The 19,112-nt window shown below is 40.1% G+C and overlaps 1 protein-coding gene across 1 annotated transcript in view; it reads left to right on the top strand.

Moving 5' to 3' along the window:
- The window catches only part of vstm2la (V-set and transmembrane domain containing 2 like a), a 50,311-nt gene that overhangs the window by 25,140 nt on the left and 6,059 nt on the right, over nt 1–19,112 (top strand). The window contains exon 2 of the mRNA XM_083920264.1: nt 19,075–19,112. This exon is cut by the window's right edge and continues 132 nt beyond it. Coding sequence (XP_083776390.1) covers nt 19,075–19,112 — 38 coding nt within the window. The remainder of the gene's footprint in view (nt 1–19,074) is intronic.

Genomic DNA, 19,112 nt, shown 5'->3' with positions numbered 1-19,112 from the left:
CAGCACTGAATATGGTAATTCAAGCTGTAACTCTGTTTTTATTTGCTGTTCTAAACATTATGTAGTTCTTTCCTGGCATAAAAAAAGAAAAGCACACTCAATGAAACAAACCTTTTCTTCGCCTTATATTCAGAGGCTCTGTTCAGAACTGGCATGCATCCTGAGTGATCCCATCACAAGTGGACGTCAGTATGTCAGTTCACACCTTTTATTAGAATGCGTCTCCACATGTGTTGAGTGATTGGATCTCACTTCTCCGCTCTATATGCAAATGAACGCGTAAACACATGGCTAATACGGCAGACGTGACGTAAGATTGCAGGCATGTCTGTAGTGATATCCTACATATTCGTGACTTTGGGTACGTTTTATTAACCTAAAAATATAAGGTTATTGTCTACCAGCAGTCCCCAGGGACCTCCGTGCCTCGGGCAAAGACCTTCAGAGAGCTGGGGATGAGAGCAGGTGAGCAGACGGGCCTCAAGTGTCAGATCTGTGCAGAGCACTGGAACAAAAACAGACACATCACCAGCACTATGATAATGACATCCAAAAAATGAGATTCACAGTGATTTCTCAGTGGTTTCTGTGACATGAGGAATACATTTTTTGAACACTCATTATATGTCTCTATGCACTTTTTTAAATTCTCAGTGAGTAGTATGTAGTTCCACTCAGGCGGAGGATGTCAGTTGAGTAGGCCGCCTTTTAATGTGGCCTAGACCTCCTCTGAATGTGGTCTGAGTGATCGGATCTCAATGCATCCTGGGTTTATTTACACCTGTACTTAGAGCTGTCCACATATAGACACACACTATATAGATATGTTATCAAATGCATTGTCTTCACACAGGTCAAACTCTTACTGGAAACTGGGATGGAAATAGTGCGTATGAGTGCACAGACTGCTTGAATAAATACTTTAGTTATCATAGTTATTATACACACAGTAGGTGGTTTTGTGTATTGTATTTTCTTCTAAATATACATGTCTAACTATACTGTTCACATATATTATATATGTATATAGTATAGTTTATTTTAATATGATAACATGTGGAGAGTAGATTTCCTCTTGTCTGGTTCTTGAGACATGCAGTGTTCTGTAGCTTGGAACTGTTTATTCCAGAGTGTGACGGCTCTGCAGGGATCTATCTGACTCTGCAGGTGTACAGGTCCTGGATGGTGGCCAGGTTGGCACCAGTGGTCTTCTCTGCGGGCTTACTTGTCGATTGCAGCCGGTTCTTTTTCTCTTTGGTGGCCGAGTCAGACCAAAATTGATAGCTGTGTCGACCTAGATGAGCAGCTCATCAGGTGGCGGGCTGAAGTACATTCACTGCTGGGCCATTTTGAAAATGGCCTCAGTCGATATTGGTCTCCCACTTAGGTCATTAAAGATTGTTTTCATGGCCAAGACAGTGCTGTTTAGGTTGGTTAGTCCACAAAAGAAATTACTTTCACATCAGCGTCACCTGTACTTTTTGTTGAGTGTGGATTAGCAGACACTACCATGCTAGCTTGCAAAACTAAAATGGCAAACATGATAAACATTATACCTGTTAATATTCAGTATGAAGGAATTGTTGTTGTGAGCCTGTTAGCATGCTGACGTTGGCATTCAGCTCAAAGAAGCCTCAGAAAGCGGAGCTGCAGGCGACAGTTTGGCCAGACTTGTTAAGAAGAAGACTGTCCCGGTTACCCAGTGTTTGGAATAGAGACAGACGGTCCTGTGGGAGTTATTAGCAAAGTGTGGAATTTCAATTGATCTATCATGTTTCATGAAACGGAAATGTTTTCAATGTATCAGTCACAACACACCTGTTGATTTGCTGGAGATATTGTAGAACAATTATATATTAAATTATGTTAAATATAAACATAGGCACTGAGGTTTATGTGGAAGTTTTGCAAAAGTCTTGTACTGGTTGCACACAATTAAGCCAGTGGATCCACTGTGCAGAATTGTGGATTGACAGTGTACAACATCACTCCATTTAGAGACTACAGATGCTTAATTTTACAGACCTGTTATCTTCAAACCCTACCCTTATACTTTCTTTAAAGATTTGTTTTCTAAAGAAATATGTTATTTTGAAAAAAAAAAAAAAAAGTAAAGAAAAGAGAACAAATTTCTGATACTGATATTGTAGTTTGGGTAGTTGTATAGAGTTTAAAAGTTTTGTTGAAAACCTCCATCCAAATTTCTCGCAATGTGGGATAATAAAATGAATTCCATAGGCAATACTTTTTTCAAACCCAGGTATTTTTATCATGCAGTTATTATGTGTAGCTGTATTTCCACACATGTTTAATTTTATGCTTGCCTGTAGAGTTGCTCATTCTGTATGTTATGACTAAAAGACTGTGGGTTACGTGCAATGCCTCATTCATACCAGACTTTACGATCAACTTGGTTCAAACTGCACGATTTCTATAAACAGATCCTCATATGAATGCAACAGGGCAAGGTTTGGGTATTGGAAGTGGTTTCTGTTTGTAGTCCGAGTAATATTGACCAATCACGCTTGAGCATTCTTTGGTTGCGTGCAGGTAAACAGTGGAGAGCAAAAGAGGAATGCATGATGGGGTGAGATTGGTCTGTGTAAAACCAAGTTGAATCCTTGGTATACTTGATGTGTCTTTGTTAAAGCGATATAAAACACAAACCAGATCTACAAGTGTGTTTGAATGAAGCTCATGTATTTCTTCTCTTGCTTGCAGTGTCTCATTATAAAACTCCTGTCACAGTGTAGGTGTTCGGGTCTCCTCAGGAGGGTCAGGAGAGGGCAATAAAGGCTGCTACCACTGTGCACTGTGGTTAGCAGTTGTGGTTTCCAAGGTGACTTGAATTTTCCTCGTTCACTTTCTGGATCTTACTCCTGCCCTTAAAAAGTAAAACAAATCAAGCTAGTAGCTTAATGTTGATTTGTAGAGGTATGCGTTTGCCTTACTTGAAAATGCCAAAATTTCTAAATTCCAAACAAAAAATGCACTAGATCAAAATTGCCTTGTCTAACCCAATTAGCTGTTGTTTTACACTTCTTCATGTGTATAGTTGTGTAAGGTATTGGTATTGGTGTTGTAGACCAATAACCCAGCGAAAGAAGTGGTTGGTAATAGGATGATAAACAAGCCCAGCTGATTCAGCCTTTTTAGGTCTCTTCAAACTAGTCTTCCTCCACCCTCAAACTTAACCCCCTTCTGTTCTGAGTCAGGCCCAGCAGGGAAAGCTCACCTATAGCTGTGAAGCTCGGGTGCTGGGTTTTAGCCTGCGCAGCTGTCGGCTCCTATCTATTTGCCTGTGGCGGTGCTGGAGAAGATACTCCAGGGTGCATTAGAGAGGGTAGGGAGATTAGATACTGAGTGCTGATATCTCCCAGCTCTCCCGCTATGTCTCCTCTCTGCCGCCGTCGCCTGACCCAGGAGAATAGGCTGGTGGAGGCAGCTGTTAAAGAGGCAGAGGAAGAAAGATGCTCCCTGTTGTGATTTCTGCAGGCCTCTTTCTTTCATCCTTCCTCTCGTCATCATCTCCTCTTCTGCTTTCTTCTCTGATCCTCCTCCCATGACTGCACTGCTGTAGAAAATAAGAATGCCGCAATGATACCGAAAGAAAAGAAATGTATGAAAAAGCTTGGCTGGGTAACGGTATTTAGTCTATATTGTTAATATTGAACACTTGGCTGTATCTCAACACTTTGCGCAGTGTCCATTGGGAGCTGCTATAGATTCACCTTGGAGATGGCTTTATCGATCGCTCTGTCTCTCGGGGTGAGCTACACACCTTCACATTCATTGACTGAATGCTTGGCGAGGTGTTTTAATTGCTGTGTCCTAGTTCAGCGTATTGGTGGAAACCAGGAAAGTGAGCCATTTGGGAGAAGCAGATTTGTGAGGGGAAATACTGCAGGGCACATAGTAACAGAAACATGGGAGCCTTAAACAACTGTGCCACCATGAGGGAGGCATTTTTGGGTTTCAGTGACAACTATTGGATGGATTGCCATGAAATTTGAAAGTTTTAGTTTACACAAATGTGTTTTTCAGTTGTTCCTAAAAATAGTCATCTCAGGTGAAAGTTGAATTTTTAAGTAATAGTTACCTATACTTGGATTTCACTCCGCATGTTGTTCACTTTTGAACCTAGCGAGAGGAAGGGCAGCAGGGGAGCAGTTTTTGAGATACATGTACAGTATAAGCATCTATACCATTGCGTTATCTTCTTTCAAATTGTTTTCACAATTGCAATTACAACTACAATTTCACAATTTGAGATTGTTTATCAAGCAGCATATTGTATATTCTTCCTATTTATTGTTTATTTTTCTCCTCCTTAAATAGAACTTTTTGTCACGACCCTCTGTGTTTGATACAGCTGAAAAAAGAACCCTTGTATAAAATGTTCCAGGCTTTTTACAGTAAACGTATAAACAACATTGGTAAGGAAAAGCGACAAGAGTTCCAGACAAAGAGTGAGACTAGTTGGGATGAGAACAGGTTAAAACATCAAAAAATGTATGCACAATTTTCTCCAAAATATGTTTAAGAACATTTGTGCAGCATGTTTTCCAGTTCAGCTCCACGTTTTGGAATTTTGTTGATAGATTATTCCAAATATTCTTAGATCAATGTCGTTGCTATTTATATAAAACATATATATTTATTAGTTTTCTATTATTATGTATTTGTTTTCATTTATTTGTTGCTGCTGCACATAAAAGGAACTAAAAGAAAATAAGACAATTTACCGCCAAAACGCTAGAAACAACTATCTCAGTTCTTACGGATTACAACTTTAAAGTGTCAACCAATCACATTGATCATCATGGAACAGGTGTGGTAAATGATGGCTGAAATCTCTATGGGATAGAGGATAGTAAGGGGTGCCGAGAATAGTTTTGGCACATGTATTTGAAGTTGCGTTTTGTTCTGAGTGGGCTTCGCAGAGAGTAAAGAAGGGTTCAGGCCACACAGAGTTTAACATAACAGAAGCTTGTGGTGAAAATATCCAATTATTGATAAACTTGGTGTATTTTATTAAGTATAAGACTCGCTCAGTATGCAAGCAAGTGTGCCTTTTACAAACCCTCATGAACACCTAGGGGAGGCCCATAAACACGGTGGCATTTACACGTGGCTGTTTAAACCTTCCTATCATCCATCACTGTTTTATGGCTAGTTAGCTCAGCTGCTGCTGTACTGCCCATACACACCCCACAGGGCATTTTCATCCAGGCTTGTTAGAAAATCATTACACACCTCACCATGATACATTCATATCCTTTTCGCTAACTTTGACAAAATACAGATGATACTGTTGGTAAGACGGCAGGTATACTGTAAGTTGCGTCTCTGCTGCGGTCATGTTTCAACACAGTAAAAGGTTAATCCCTCCTACACCGGGATAGATTTTCTATATTTACATAGAAAGTTCCCTTAATCTTCTCAAATTTGTCTCTCAAACTGGTCAGATTACAGTCACCACTTGGAAAACCGTGTGAAATCCATGACAAACAGCAGGATGGGTAGGATTTAGTGCCTTTCCACAAGTGTTAGAGAGGTCAGGGATTTAGCGTTGGAGAGAAAAACTGGCTTCTTTTCAGAAAGGTCAGTTTTTCATAATGTTCTGAAACGGCATCTCTCAATTCCCCTACCCCCAAACAATTTCATATTTATTATGCTGTGGAAACACATTATTTCACTGTGCTGTTTGGACTGCTGATTAAAGTTGTGAAGCATTGTAGACGTATGAACAGGCAATAGGCACAACTGTGCCGTTCTACATTTAATTCATTTGTGGCTTCTCATTAGTGCATCTTCAATAAAAGCCAAACGTGTTTCAAAGACACAACAATCTCACAGATTCTGCTTGCTCAGGCTGGTTTTGTTTTCGGGTTTGTCCGGGCTGAAAGCTTCCGGCAGCTTCTCCATATAACTGATGGCAGCTGTTTACTACAGAACTGTGTAGAGGCTCATTATTAGAGCGTGAAGCTTGTTATGAGGCCGTGTGAGAGACTCGTTAGTTGCTAATTATTTCTGAGGAGCTGCCTGGCGAGTCTGGATGGAAATGAGTTTAGAAAGCTGCAGAAAGACGGCACAGTGCAGTCAGAAGATGGATGTGGTGTTGCCAAGACAGGGGTCACGTGTCAGAAATCACTGCTGTGTGTCCTAACCTGCTGGGAGTTCCTTCTTGGTGAGGTTTACACATTCAAGTTTGTCCTGTGTCATCGTGTGATATAGTTATTTTGATCTCAGCACATAAGTTATTATTATTATTATGTATTCATTTATTTATTTAGTAAGAGCTTTTATTCTTAACATCTGTGCTTTTAACTATTGCCTGCCCAGGTGGTACAGATGAAAATGAGCTTTTCTGGCTAACTCTGGCATATTTTCATAAATGTCCCTGTCCCAAGGAGTACCAAGATAAATCCAATAGGTAAAACGAGAAAAGACATATATTCAAAAAACAAATAAAACACATATTTCTGTATTCTTTTAAATAGATAAAGTCCTCAAAATCAAGTTGTTGAGGTGAACAGATTGGCAAACTACTGCCTAAGACGTGGGCAGTAAAGCCAAAACAAAATATATTAAAAATATATAATAGACAAATAACATCTGTAGCTGAGGTAAACTGCAGACTAGGTTGATACTTTTGATATAAAAAATGATTAGTGCAGCTTTACATCTCTTTTAATATTGTCTATGTCTTTGATCTTGATGCATTTTAATATATAAAACTGACAAAAACTGTGACGGGTCATTCCATTTCTCCCATTTTCAATACATTGCAGTAGTTGAATTCTCAAAACACGTGTGAGTCTTTCCATTTAAAATACTTCCTCAACAGTGTCCAGACAGTTTCTCAAAGTAGGAGGAGCCTCTTTGCACCATTCCCTGGTGATCATCAGCTAAAAGAATTTTAACCAGACATCAGTCTTCACATTAAAGATTTTCCCTGCTAAGATTACATAGATATACCACGACAAATGTCTTTGGTAATTCAAAGCCCATTAAGGCTTTTAGCTCTACTCATATATCATTCCAGTACTTGCTCATTTTCAAACATTCCCAGTATGATCTGTTTTTTTTGTTTCCAGCATGACAGTTTATTTCTGGAAGTCATAAAGAATCTATGTTCTTCCTGTAAAATGATTTCCACATCCTGGAGCTGGTGATTGATTTCTTTATGTTACATATATTATTCCAGTCTTCTTTGCGTATATCTTATTTGCTTTTCTTCTTTTTCTCAAGTGTCTGAAACTCTGTTTGGTTTGTGGGGGAAATCTGGTTGTATGTCTTTTTCCAAGAAATCTCTGACCTGCAGCTGTCTACATAAATCCTGCTTCTTTAAGTCCAACTATTCCTTCCATTTCATTGCGCCCCTGTCCATAATTGTACTTATTGCTGTAATGATTTGTTTGCCCATTGTTCAAACCTCTTAACAAGTCTCCCCGGTTTAAAGTTGGAGTCATACGCCATCGCCAGCTCAACACTTTAACCTCCTTCTCCAGTTTGTGCTTCCTGACCACTGTAAACCCGATTTCCAGAATGAACCTAATGATTGGGTCAAGCCTTTCTTTGTTTTCCTTCAACAAATCCCTATTTGCAATCCCACTTTGTACATGACTCTGCTCCATACTTAATTGAATGACTTTCTATCATGTGGTATAACATGAATCACACCAGTGCACCAAAGGTTAGAGCTGTGCAGCATAATAAGATTCGTGGAGATTTGGTAGCGCTACGCCACCTTGGTCTTTGGTCTTGGCTGCTGTTTTTTCTTCATTTTCCTGTGTGTATATAGGCTCATTCATGTGTGCTGTCCTTTGTGTAAGCATCGAAGAGCAATGTCTTTAAATGGACATTAACAAAGGCTTATTGGTATCTATTTTTCCTTTCCAATATCTTCAGACTGTATATAAAAAAAGTCTCATGACATTTAAATAAACCCCACGTGGATTTCAGTTGTTGCAGCAGAACATTTGCTCAAGATATCAAATCAATAAACAAAGAATGAAGATAAACACAACAACATGTTGACAACACATTTCCAGATAAGTAGTCCCGCTTTGCTGTAGGCCAAAGTATAGGTCTGCATTGTGGTATCATAGCAACAGCAATCAATTATTGATGGAGATTTTTACCCCATAATTATCTCCACTGGTTCAAATCATTTATATGTGACAGAAGGTGGTCTGTTTCATTGAAGGAAGGAGACTTTTTTACAGCAAGTCACAGGCTGCATGTTTTCTTATGAATAGCACAGAGGACATAAATGGCCCCGGCTCTAGTCCTGCATTTCTTATCGTTCCAAATGGGAGCTTAGAGCCAGACACCTGGTGAGGTCCTACAGAGCAAATAAGGCCCCTGCTAGATGAGAAGCCAGATCTCTGTGGCTGTATTATTTCTGATCATGACGGAGAGGAACGACTGGAGTTTGAGTGCACTGCACAGCGGAATACAGCTTCTAAAGCCTACAGCCAATCCTTTAATGTTATGTTATTCATTGTTTGTTAGGTACTATTTGCAATCTCTTTAATGATCAAGTGAGCCTGATGTCTCTCAGACACATTTAGTGTAAAAAAAAACAACAACTTAAAGCACATTTGCCTCCGACAGCTCTGTACTACAGAGGCATCATTGTTATTCCTAACTCTCTGCACCCGAAGGAAACGTGGACTGTGGTAATAATTTCTTGCGCAGAGGTGGCACCTTTTGTTGTGTTGAATTATAGTGTAAAAAAATGACTCGTCCTTGATGTTCTGGCTGAACCCTCTGGCTCAGGGAGCCATGTTCTCCTTTTAACCTTTTTCATTTGATTAAGAGAGAAAACAGGGTTTGACCTGCACTGCGGGGAGGCAGGCCAGCAGCTGGGATTTGGGCCAAAACAGCAGGAAACTGAGCTCAAGTGGGGGAGCTGGCAAAGACAAGGGTGGTGAAGGTCCACACACATAAACACAATAACATACACATGCACATAGCGCGTGTACGAATGTGTGTGTGTGTGTGTGTGTGTGTGTGTGTGTGTGTGTGTGTGTGTGTGTGTGTGTGTGTGTGTGTGTGTGTGTGTGTGTGTGTGTGTGTGTGTGTGTGTGTGTGTGTGTGTGTGCGTGCGTGCGTGCGTGCGTGCGTGCGTGCGTGCGTGCGTGCGTGCGTGCGTGCGTGCGTGCGTGCGTGCGTGCGTGCGTGCGTGCGTGCGTGCGTGCGTGCGTGGTTGTGTCATTGGATAAACATGTGATACTGTGTCATAGGGCTGGGGGATATGACAGTAATTACTTATCACAATATAGGTAATTTCATATCCAATTAACAATATATAGCACAATATAGCACATCCCCACAGTGAAAGGCTTACTTTCTATTACATTGTGATTTACATACTTGAAAAAAGATATTGTTGATGTTAAATTTAGGGCTTGACTGGAATATTCAATTATTCTTTCACTGGTTAGGTACATTTCCATTTTGTTGTTCGACATGTTGTGTTCACACCGGCCACGTAATTAAGCACTACTCAAGTTTTAATATTTAAACTCACACAGATACACAATTGAATTGCTTAAATTGCTGGTACATCAGCTGCAAACACAGAAATATTCTGTTCTGTATCAAAGGAAAAAGTCTCTGAAATGATGACAGCATATGGCGAATGCAAAGCCTGTATTGACGAAAAAAACTCAAGCGCACAAAGTCCTGTCTTCTAATCTTAGATAAGACCAAACACTTATGATGCAAGAGTATACCTTCTCATTTAAATCAAACAAGGATTTATAAACTCTATTTTAAGCCTAAAGATGTAAATGTGTTGAGGAACAGCAGTGCTTAGAGAAAGCATCTTGTGAGTATGGCTCCAGATTTAATCGCATCCTCCTCCATCCTTGGTTTTCTGTCCTCGCCGAGCTAAACCCCTGACTGCCCAGTGGAGAAGAGCATGAGGAAAGTGAATTCCCTTATATAATGTGTATGTTTTCATTTTATGCTCTCATACAGCATCTATCCCACCTGGGGTCACTGCTCGCGCCCTGGGATTTCTGTAGTGTGTAGTACTTCAGCATTTAAATGAGCTCCAAGTCCTATCAAGACATTATAAAGATTAATCTTCTGGCTCCTTTTGGTATTCTGTCCTCTTCTTCACATAATGTGTCCACTGTGCATCACATAATGAACCGCATTGAGATTCAGAGGCTGGTGCCACTGTTCGGTTTTCCTTTGGCCATTTAGCAGATTTAGAAAAGATGCAAACAGGGTAGACTTTACCTGCTACAGTTTGAGTGAAGCCGTAACCACAGGTGTATTTACATTTAAATATACAGAGGCTATCCGTTAGGGAATATTAGCTAAATTAGTGTTGTAATGAAAATACAATTCTATTTAGCAGAAATGTAATTGAACAACACAGCCATATACTGTGTACTCTTCTCTTTCTGTGTGTGTAGGAGGCCCATACATCAGCCTAATTACCATTATAATAGCAAGTGAGTCACACACACACCTGTTATTATGAAGCCATTTCAAGACAGTGAAAAGCTTTTGAGACAGCCATCTCACACGCTGAACAGCATTGACATTCAGAGGCTGATGCCGCTGGCTGTACGATCATGCAGCAGGCACCATCTATTGTGCAACAAATTGCAATTAGTAAAAGTGTACATGTGTTCATTTTCAGCCTGTTTCACATGATCTGGTTGCTAACACTGCGGCAGATTTAAAGAAACGTACAATATGTAATGTCCTCCGATCAGAGATCATTATCAGGCCAACAAGCATTTGAATAAGATGCATAATTTATGATGCTATTGAGATTATATCAGTTTTTACTATGCTGCACTGGGTCATTCATCTTTCAATTTGTGTTTTTACCCTTCCCGTCAGCAACCAATTCTCCAGCTATTATTGCTGGGAAGCAGTGGTGCAGTGGTAGGGTTTTTATAACACTTCATGTTTTATATTATTTATTTATCAGCAACTGCAGGATATCACTAATACTGTCTCTGTGAGGATATCTCTATATCTTATACGATCAAAGTTATGCCCCAACTATAGAACATTTGAAACCTATTCATTTTCATTTCATCATACAATCTTTTAAATTAATTCTTTTTATATGCATGTCTTTGTGTAAATTCCATTTCTGTGTTTATTGGGATATATGAGGTTAATTTTTAACTGTGCGCATGAGGCAGAAAACTATTGCTGGGCTGCTCTTGGTGAGTACAAACTGCTGGCACAAATAGCAAGTGTTTTATCCTATAGTACGGGAAGTTTACTGTTGATTAATCAAGCAATGAAACATTCTAGTGTCCTGATAAATAAGCTTTAGCGCTGGTTGTCAGCAGTGTTGGGCAGTAATGTGTGAGGTATTACAATTTAGTGATTGTAGTTACTAACCGCTGTCGTTTGGGTGAATATCAGTTTGACACTCTGCGTTCAATGAACAGACTGGTCCGGGACATGCCAGCTTGTCGCAGGGGAGGTGAGCCTCTAGCAGACATGGAGTGATGTGACCCCCTGTAATGCTAAAGTTGTCTTATTTCAACACATTCTCTCTCTCTCAACTCAACCCCTTGGCGTAACATTTTTAATGCCCTGGGTTCAGCTTTGGCGTTCTTTTTTTTTTTCAACGTGCAGGGTAAGGTTAGGTTAGGTTTAGGCAGCAAAACTACTTGGATAAGTTAAGTCGACTCTTGGTTTCACACGGGACATGAGCAGCAGTCTTCTGGGTGAAAGTCCTGTGGTTGTTTGACCAGTGCACCACCTCGACCTTCTTCCTGCATAGACTCTACACTACGTCATCTCACTGCGCCGTGGGCAAGCAGTTGAAAGCCAGGTGTGTCACATACAGACGTTAAAGGGTGCCTTGTGTGTTGGTATCAAACGCTGAGAGCCAGTGGCCAAGCTGCCACGTTGGACGAGTTGAGAGTGAGAACAGGTTTCTTATTTACATGTTGTATGTTCTTAGAAAGATTGCTTCTGTGAGCCATGGGTACTGTACGACTGCACTCAGGAATCATTTTGTACGAACCGCTAAACTGAGGTCTAGATGTTTAGTAAAAACCCTTCAAATTGTTGGGCTGCCTACTCGTTCAACCACAATGTCATGTTCTGTTTCTATACGTGTTAAATACAGAAGATGTAGGTAGGTAGAGGATCTGGAGTTGTTTAAAGGCACCAGACGGATTTGGGTTGAGTAATGAATAAGGCAATGCATTATTTTTCCTCTACAGTGAAAATTACTACCCTAATTACTTTTTCAATGAATAATGTATGAGAGTAATTGTTTGCAGTTTTCAAGTAACTTGCCCAGCTCTGTCTATCGGACAGTTTTGTTTTGTTGTTTGGAAGTTTGAGTGCATTGTCGAGTTACTGTTTAGAGAAGCATGGAAGTACAATAACATTAATAACAGCTCTGTTCCGTATAGGTGTAGAGGGACGTGTGAATGGTATTTGAGCATTGTTAAAAGTCAACCGACCAAACCCCTAAACAAGCTGACAGGCGCTAAACTCTGATAAAAGAGGCTAAAACACCCTGTAGAGATGCGGGTAATAATTCTCAATCACCATGACCGACCCCTTTTCCTATTACACAGAATAATTTGATTGAGTGTTACTATAAAAAAATATGGATTAGTGGAGCTTTACAGTTATTAGTTAGACCAGTATGTGACAAGATGCAAGGTCCAGTGCACAGTGCATTGATTTGTCAGTGTGTTGCCACAAATATCGCCCGCCTACTCAGTAAACTGAACTGCAATATGTACAGTATATCACCTTTGGAGTAACTCCTGTGATATTCATTTGAAATCATGGTCTTTAAACGGAAACCGGTCTCATTTCTTTCTTTCTGAAACATTGCCATTTTGGAGCGGAGTAAACAAGCCATTAGACGGAATAAGGTGGATGTTTTGGTAGGCTGGAGTGATATCACTTCACCACAAAGAAACATCTTTCATCACAGCTGTAATTACCACATTCCATTTGTCAAAGAAATAAACAATAACAGGCGTCCCCCGCAGCACACGCCCACAGCTATCTGCTACCTCACACATTGTCCTCCGCCTTCCTGCTCTTCTTCCGCCACTCTCTCTCTCTGTCACACACGGTCTCATATTAATTCCTTCCTTTATCCTCGCGATTTATTAGTCTCCTACAAACACACAAGACGCTCGCTCTCATAAACACCCGCTCATTAATTCAGTCTGTGGCGCTGATTTATTTTTTGCTCATCACACAAACACATACCGAGTTCCCTTTTTCTCAGTCTTGGGAACATTTTCTCTCATATTAATTTCACCGTCCTCCCGTGGTAAACGGTTTGACGAGGATGTCTGCCGTACTGTAGCTTTCCAGCGCTGATTTGCAGCAATCACCAGAGAGCCTTCCGCTGTTTATCTAGGAGATAATGATAATGCTTCAGGGTGAGCAGACCCAACTCATCGCAGCCTTTTATGGCCTCAACAATGACAGCGTGGGGCTTAGATGACTCTTACTAAGAGATACAGCATTTGATAGCCGCATCGTAATCAATGGAATATAACGATTTGTTGAACGGTTGAAGATAGTACTGTAATTACATTCAAAGTGGTCATTTGTGAGATTTTCTTTTAATTTGTCTCATTTTGTACAATAAAAGCTGTTTTTCTGAGTATCACATATGTGCTGATGATTCAAGTGAAGGGCGAACTGAGAAACAGCATGTCCTATGATTAGATAAGCATTTCCTGTGTGGGCTTTGTAAATTGCTCAGTCAGAAATATCTCCCTTAAACTATAATGGACTAGCGATGACTATCACATTTCCCTGTGGTCTCCAAAAATGTGTGAGGCATTAGGTCAGAATTGTGAATGGATATTGCAGTGGGGGCTTCACAACTAAGTGGGAAAAGACAGATTATCATTGCTGAGTGCAACTTCAGAGGCTCTATCTCTTACACAGCAGTTTTTATGTGCCAGCTTTGAATATTATCAACAAGAGAGGGGCTGAGGGGCATTCTTGCTGGCTCTGGTGGTGTAATGTCAAATCAATACCTGGTGTGTTTCGGGTTTTCCAAATGAAAAGTACAAGCAGATTTGATCAATGTACAACAGGGACGTATGACTTGAGGCTTGTACTGCTCTCATAATACAAGACAGATCCATAGCGTAGCCCCAGTGGTTGAACAGCTGAGGTAAATCTATGAACAGCACTTGGTTGGTGCAGGTTTGGCTCATTCTTATTGACTGAAAAGCCAGACGAATCTATGTGAAGGGTTTGTACTTGCTTTTGAATAGCTGCATGATTAAAACACACATAGTCCTTTGAAGTGTCACTCTTCTGTCAGGGAGAAGCTCAGAATGGCAGATACTCTTCAGTAATATTAAATAGTCGATTTTAGTTAAATCATGTGATGCTGATCTTTGTGACACAAGATGTCCCCCAAGGGAAAAAACATCTGATCCACTGGTTTCAAGGGGAACTCCCACGTGACGAGTGGGAAATATGGGGACTGTCACAGTATTGAAAATGCAGTTCCTAATATTTTCATGAGGTGCTAAATGGAGCTAGTAGTGGCCCTTTGTTACAGTCTCTGTTTAGTCCAGGGGGTGAGGGAAATAACAATACAATTAACCTGGGGGTAAAGAATCTATTTATATATATTCTTTAAAAGGAAGCACTTATAGCAAACTAAGAATTAACTTAAAAATGTAAAATCACTAAACAAACAGCCTCCTTATAACTAGGGAGTCATTGCAGACCGCTGCACACACTACCATGGCACCGGCACCATGGCCCACTAGAACCCTGTAGCTCTCTCCTTATACTGGTGAGTAATGGGCCATACCTGCGTGCCTCTGCTCACTGCGGCTGCCAGCACCTGAAAAAAGCATACACAAACAACATTTTACACTTTTCATTATAAAACAATTATTGGTCGATTTCATCCAACTTGTATGACAGAGGTTCATTTGTAACTTGTGACATTTAATTTTCATTCCACGTTTGATTATTTCATTAAAATATTCACCAATGTTTCTTCTAAATCAACGCTTGCTGAACTACGTACATGTTTATGTCAGAGCGGCCTCTTCTTCTATGGTGGATCATAAGCTACTAACCTCAAAGGACATTTAGTCTGGGTTTCAGTTAGGGCTGCAATTAACAATCTTGCTCGTTATCGATTAATGTGACAAATATTTACTTGATTAATTGATTTCTTGTTTGGTCTATTAAATGACAAAAAATGGTGAAAAATTATAATCTGTGTTTCTAAAAGCCCAAGATGACGTCCTCACATGTCTTGTTTTGTCCACATCTCAAAGATACTGAGTTTACTGTCATAGAGGAGGCAAGAAACCAACAAATATTCACAATTAAGAAACTGGAGTCAGAGAATTTGGACCTTTATTTCTTAAAAAATGACTCAAAGCGATGAATCACTAAATAGTTTCCAATCAATTTAATAGTTGACACCCAATTGACTAGCTGAGTAATTGTTGCAGCTCTAGTTTCAGTGGAGAGTTTACCATTAAAATCAAGAGAGGAGTATAACGATTACTTCAACTCGGTTTTCTTTTAAATCACCAGTTGATCAAGTAAAACTCTCCTCACCTGGTTTCAGGCTTGACACTAAAACTTGAGTATGTGGATGTTTTCCCCCATTTAATACAACTGTTGATGTCAGAACCTAACACGACGTAATGAACATAACAAATGTAACTTTTAGCACTGTTAGCACACACATTCTACAAACCGCGGAACAAGTTAACGTACAGTAGCCGGTACGTGCTAACCCAGGGAGCTAATGTGAGCAGAGTGCTTCTCCTCTGTAGAGTTGATGTGTGATGACCTTGAGAAGTAGGGCAGTGGGGTAATCCTCATGTGTTGAATCATCTTTGTCTATCAAATAATGAATATTCATGATTCAAGGATATGTATGGCTCCCCTTAAACAAAATCTGCCATACATTCATACAGTTTGATACAATCTTTCAATACAATACAATGATTATGATGTGAGGGTGACAGATGGTCTGTTTGTTTTAATGGTGTTGTGCATCTTGTTGGGGACCATTCAAAATGTGGATGTAGCTTTAGCTCCTGCTGCACCTGAATGTAACACACTGCTCAGGTTTGGTATCAGCTACACACATTGTGCAAATAAACTTTGTAAGAGGATTTTATTAACACTAACACTGGGCTATAATTTTCTTGTGAGCTTGCAGTAAGAGTAACAGCATGCAGGGCAACACAGTTATATTTTATTATAACTAGTATTTTAATGGATAGCTCAATATGAGGCTTCAATGTTTGCTATTTGGGGTCAGAGACGCTAAAATGACTTTATCTTTTCATGGTTTCCTGTCTTAAATTCTACCGAGGTCATGAGTCCTGGGATTTGCTGCCACTTTATTACCCCTGTCTGTCTGTAGACTTTGCTATTTGTCTTTTGTGACAATGAAATTAAGTGTATCTTTGTTGCTCAGATGTTGTTGTGCAAAACATTGCAGCCTATAGAAAATCTGCTTCGCTGCTGCTGGATCATTGATGTCATTTAATCTCTTGGGGGAAATGACAGGACTATTTTCTAGGCAAACCATAATCAGTGGAAACCAGTGTTTCCATGCATCCATCCATCCATCCATCCCTGTGTGAAATATATACGACAAGCTGTCGGAGTGGGCTCCAGTCCCTGTATATGAATAAATCAAAGAAACAAAAAAAAGCCTTGCATTTTTTAACACTTTCAGACATCCACATATGTAACAGTGCTGATTGTTCCCATAATCCAAGTCTTCTTTGATGCTGTGTATCTTCACAACATTACAGCCCCAGCCTTGTAAAACTGTATTGACCCTTTTGCTTTAGATTTAGATTTAGATTTAGCCTTTGTGTATACTAATAACTTAGCAGTCAAAGGGATCTTTATGAATACTGGTGCAGATGACTGCTCAGTGTTGGTGCTCCTGACCTCAATGCAGCATTTGATACTATACTGCCTTCTTATTATGTAATAGGTTGAGATACTTTTTTGCAATGTTATAGACTTCACTAATAAGATGCAGAGCCTTTAATGTGTTCAGAATGCTGCAGGGAGGCTTTAAGACATTGCTCTCTGTATAAATGACTCCACACTGGTTGTCAGTTTTTTTTTTTAATCCTTGTAAAAGATTCATTTGAGTTGACATTTAAGGTTTTTACTGGATCTCAGAAATCTCTCTTTCTCATGAACATAACCTAAGAGCCTCATTCCTAACCTCCTGTGTCCAGACTAAAGACTAAAGGTGGCCTTTGGACGGAGCCAGGCTGGCTGTTTTGACCTTCTTCCCGGCTTCAGGCTAAGCTTAACAGCTCCTGAATGTAGTATCATAGTTTCCGTTCAGACACGAGAGAGGTGTCAAACTTTTCATCTCAGCAAGAAAGCGAATAACCGTAATTCATAAAATGTCTAATCCTTCCCTTTGGTCAAAGAGTGTAAAGGGAACACGAAACAAACCTTCCAAAAAAAAAAGACCCCCAGATGCTCTCTAGACACCAGGGGTGATTGCACACCTGACAGCATTATGTTGTGAAAAAGAGGGAGGTTGTCTGGGGTATGGGCAAATGACCTACCCTCAACGTCCCTGTCCACATATAACCCTTCACTACAGTTGAGCAGAAGGAAGGATACAAGGAAGTGAAAGTAAAATTAATTGGTCTATAGCTCACATTAAAATAATAATGAAAAAATGCCAACAAAACAAAAAATTCAACATGTCAAATTTACATCATAAAAGGTCATGTGTGAGGTGTAAGTCCAAATGCACGTGTGTGCATGCGTATGAACAGTCTTTGTGCCACTGGTGCCATGTGTTTGGATTTTCAACTACATTTCATGTGTAAGGTTAAAATAAAAAAAATAAGGTTATTGTCTACTGCTGGTATCTACAGACCATCCAAAACACAAGTGAGTGTTGCGTTGAAGCTGCTTAGTTACGGAGTGTCAGAGCGGAGGCAGAGGCTCAGACTCGTTTGATGACACATGCTCCAGACTGGGTTGCCAGGTTCTACAAAATGTGTAACGTGCATGGTGATGTGTGAAGGATCTCTTACTGTCCGCCAGTCTAAACTTGCAACATACTGTATATCCCACACGGAAGCACATGATTTTTCAAACATCTGATTTGTATACCAATATGAAATTGGGGGAATGAGCAGGAGAAATTAGCAGTCGGGGGCAAAGCAGGAGAAAGGGTTAAAAATGGGTGATGGTGATGAGTAAAAAGGGTGCTGAGATCTAGATAAGAGGAGGGTTGCAGTGATTTGCACTGAAATGGCAGTTGACAGCAACACAGAGTAATACACATTTAAATGTTGACAGCAAAGATGTGATTGGCTGATAGAGATCATGGCTAAATTTTCTTGGCTTAACTAAAAGATCCAACGTCCTTAATCAGCTGATAAGAGGAAGTAGAGAAAGTCAGGAAGAGCGAGAGAGAGGAGAATGAGAGTGAGTGAGTGAAATTAGAAAGTGTCCGTGGTTGAACATCCGCTAAGCTTCATTTCATTTGTACTTACGGGCACAATTACAGTTCTTCTCCCTTTAAAGACACTCTCGATCTCTCATTTTACTTTTGTTTACTTTCATTGTACTTTCCTTGAATTCAGCATGTTAAATCAACATCTCTCATCATCTCATCTTTAACACACACCACCTCCCCATATCATCGGTCTCACCGCCGCAGACACTTCCGCGCCTTAGCATTTCAGCAGTTCAGTGTTAGAGCTGCCGTTAGTGAGTATACAGAATCATCACATACAGCCACAAGATGTTTCCTACTGCAATTAGAGCCTCAACAGCACTTTGAATTCAAGAATAAATGCTTCAACTCTCTGAACTATCGTCATTTTTAACATGTCAATCCTCCATTCAAATGGTTCCCAGTGGGGAATCCTCCAAAGCAGCATCATAGCCTTGATCAGCTTTTATCAGGCTAAACCCAAAATTATCATCTATCAAACGATTGCTTTGTCCATCTTAAGAGTTGTCTTCTAACTGCACCAAATACCACTGACTAGACCCCATGTGTTAACCATGCCTCCTTGTGTGTCTGTCCAGCCATGTTCACAGAGGTGCCTTATGATATGACTGCTCAG

The sequence above is a fragment of the Echiichthys vipera genome (genome assembly GCF_963691815.1).
Source record: "Echiichthys vipera genome assembly, chromosome: 9".
NCBI lineage: Eukaryota > Metazoa > Chordata > Actinopteri > Perciformes > Trachinidae > Echiichthys > Echiichthys vipera.
Note: the sequence above shows the minus strand (reverse complement) of the source record. Positions and strands in the feature narration are given on the sequence as shown.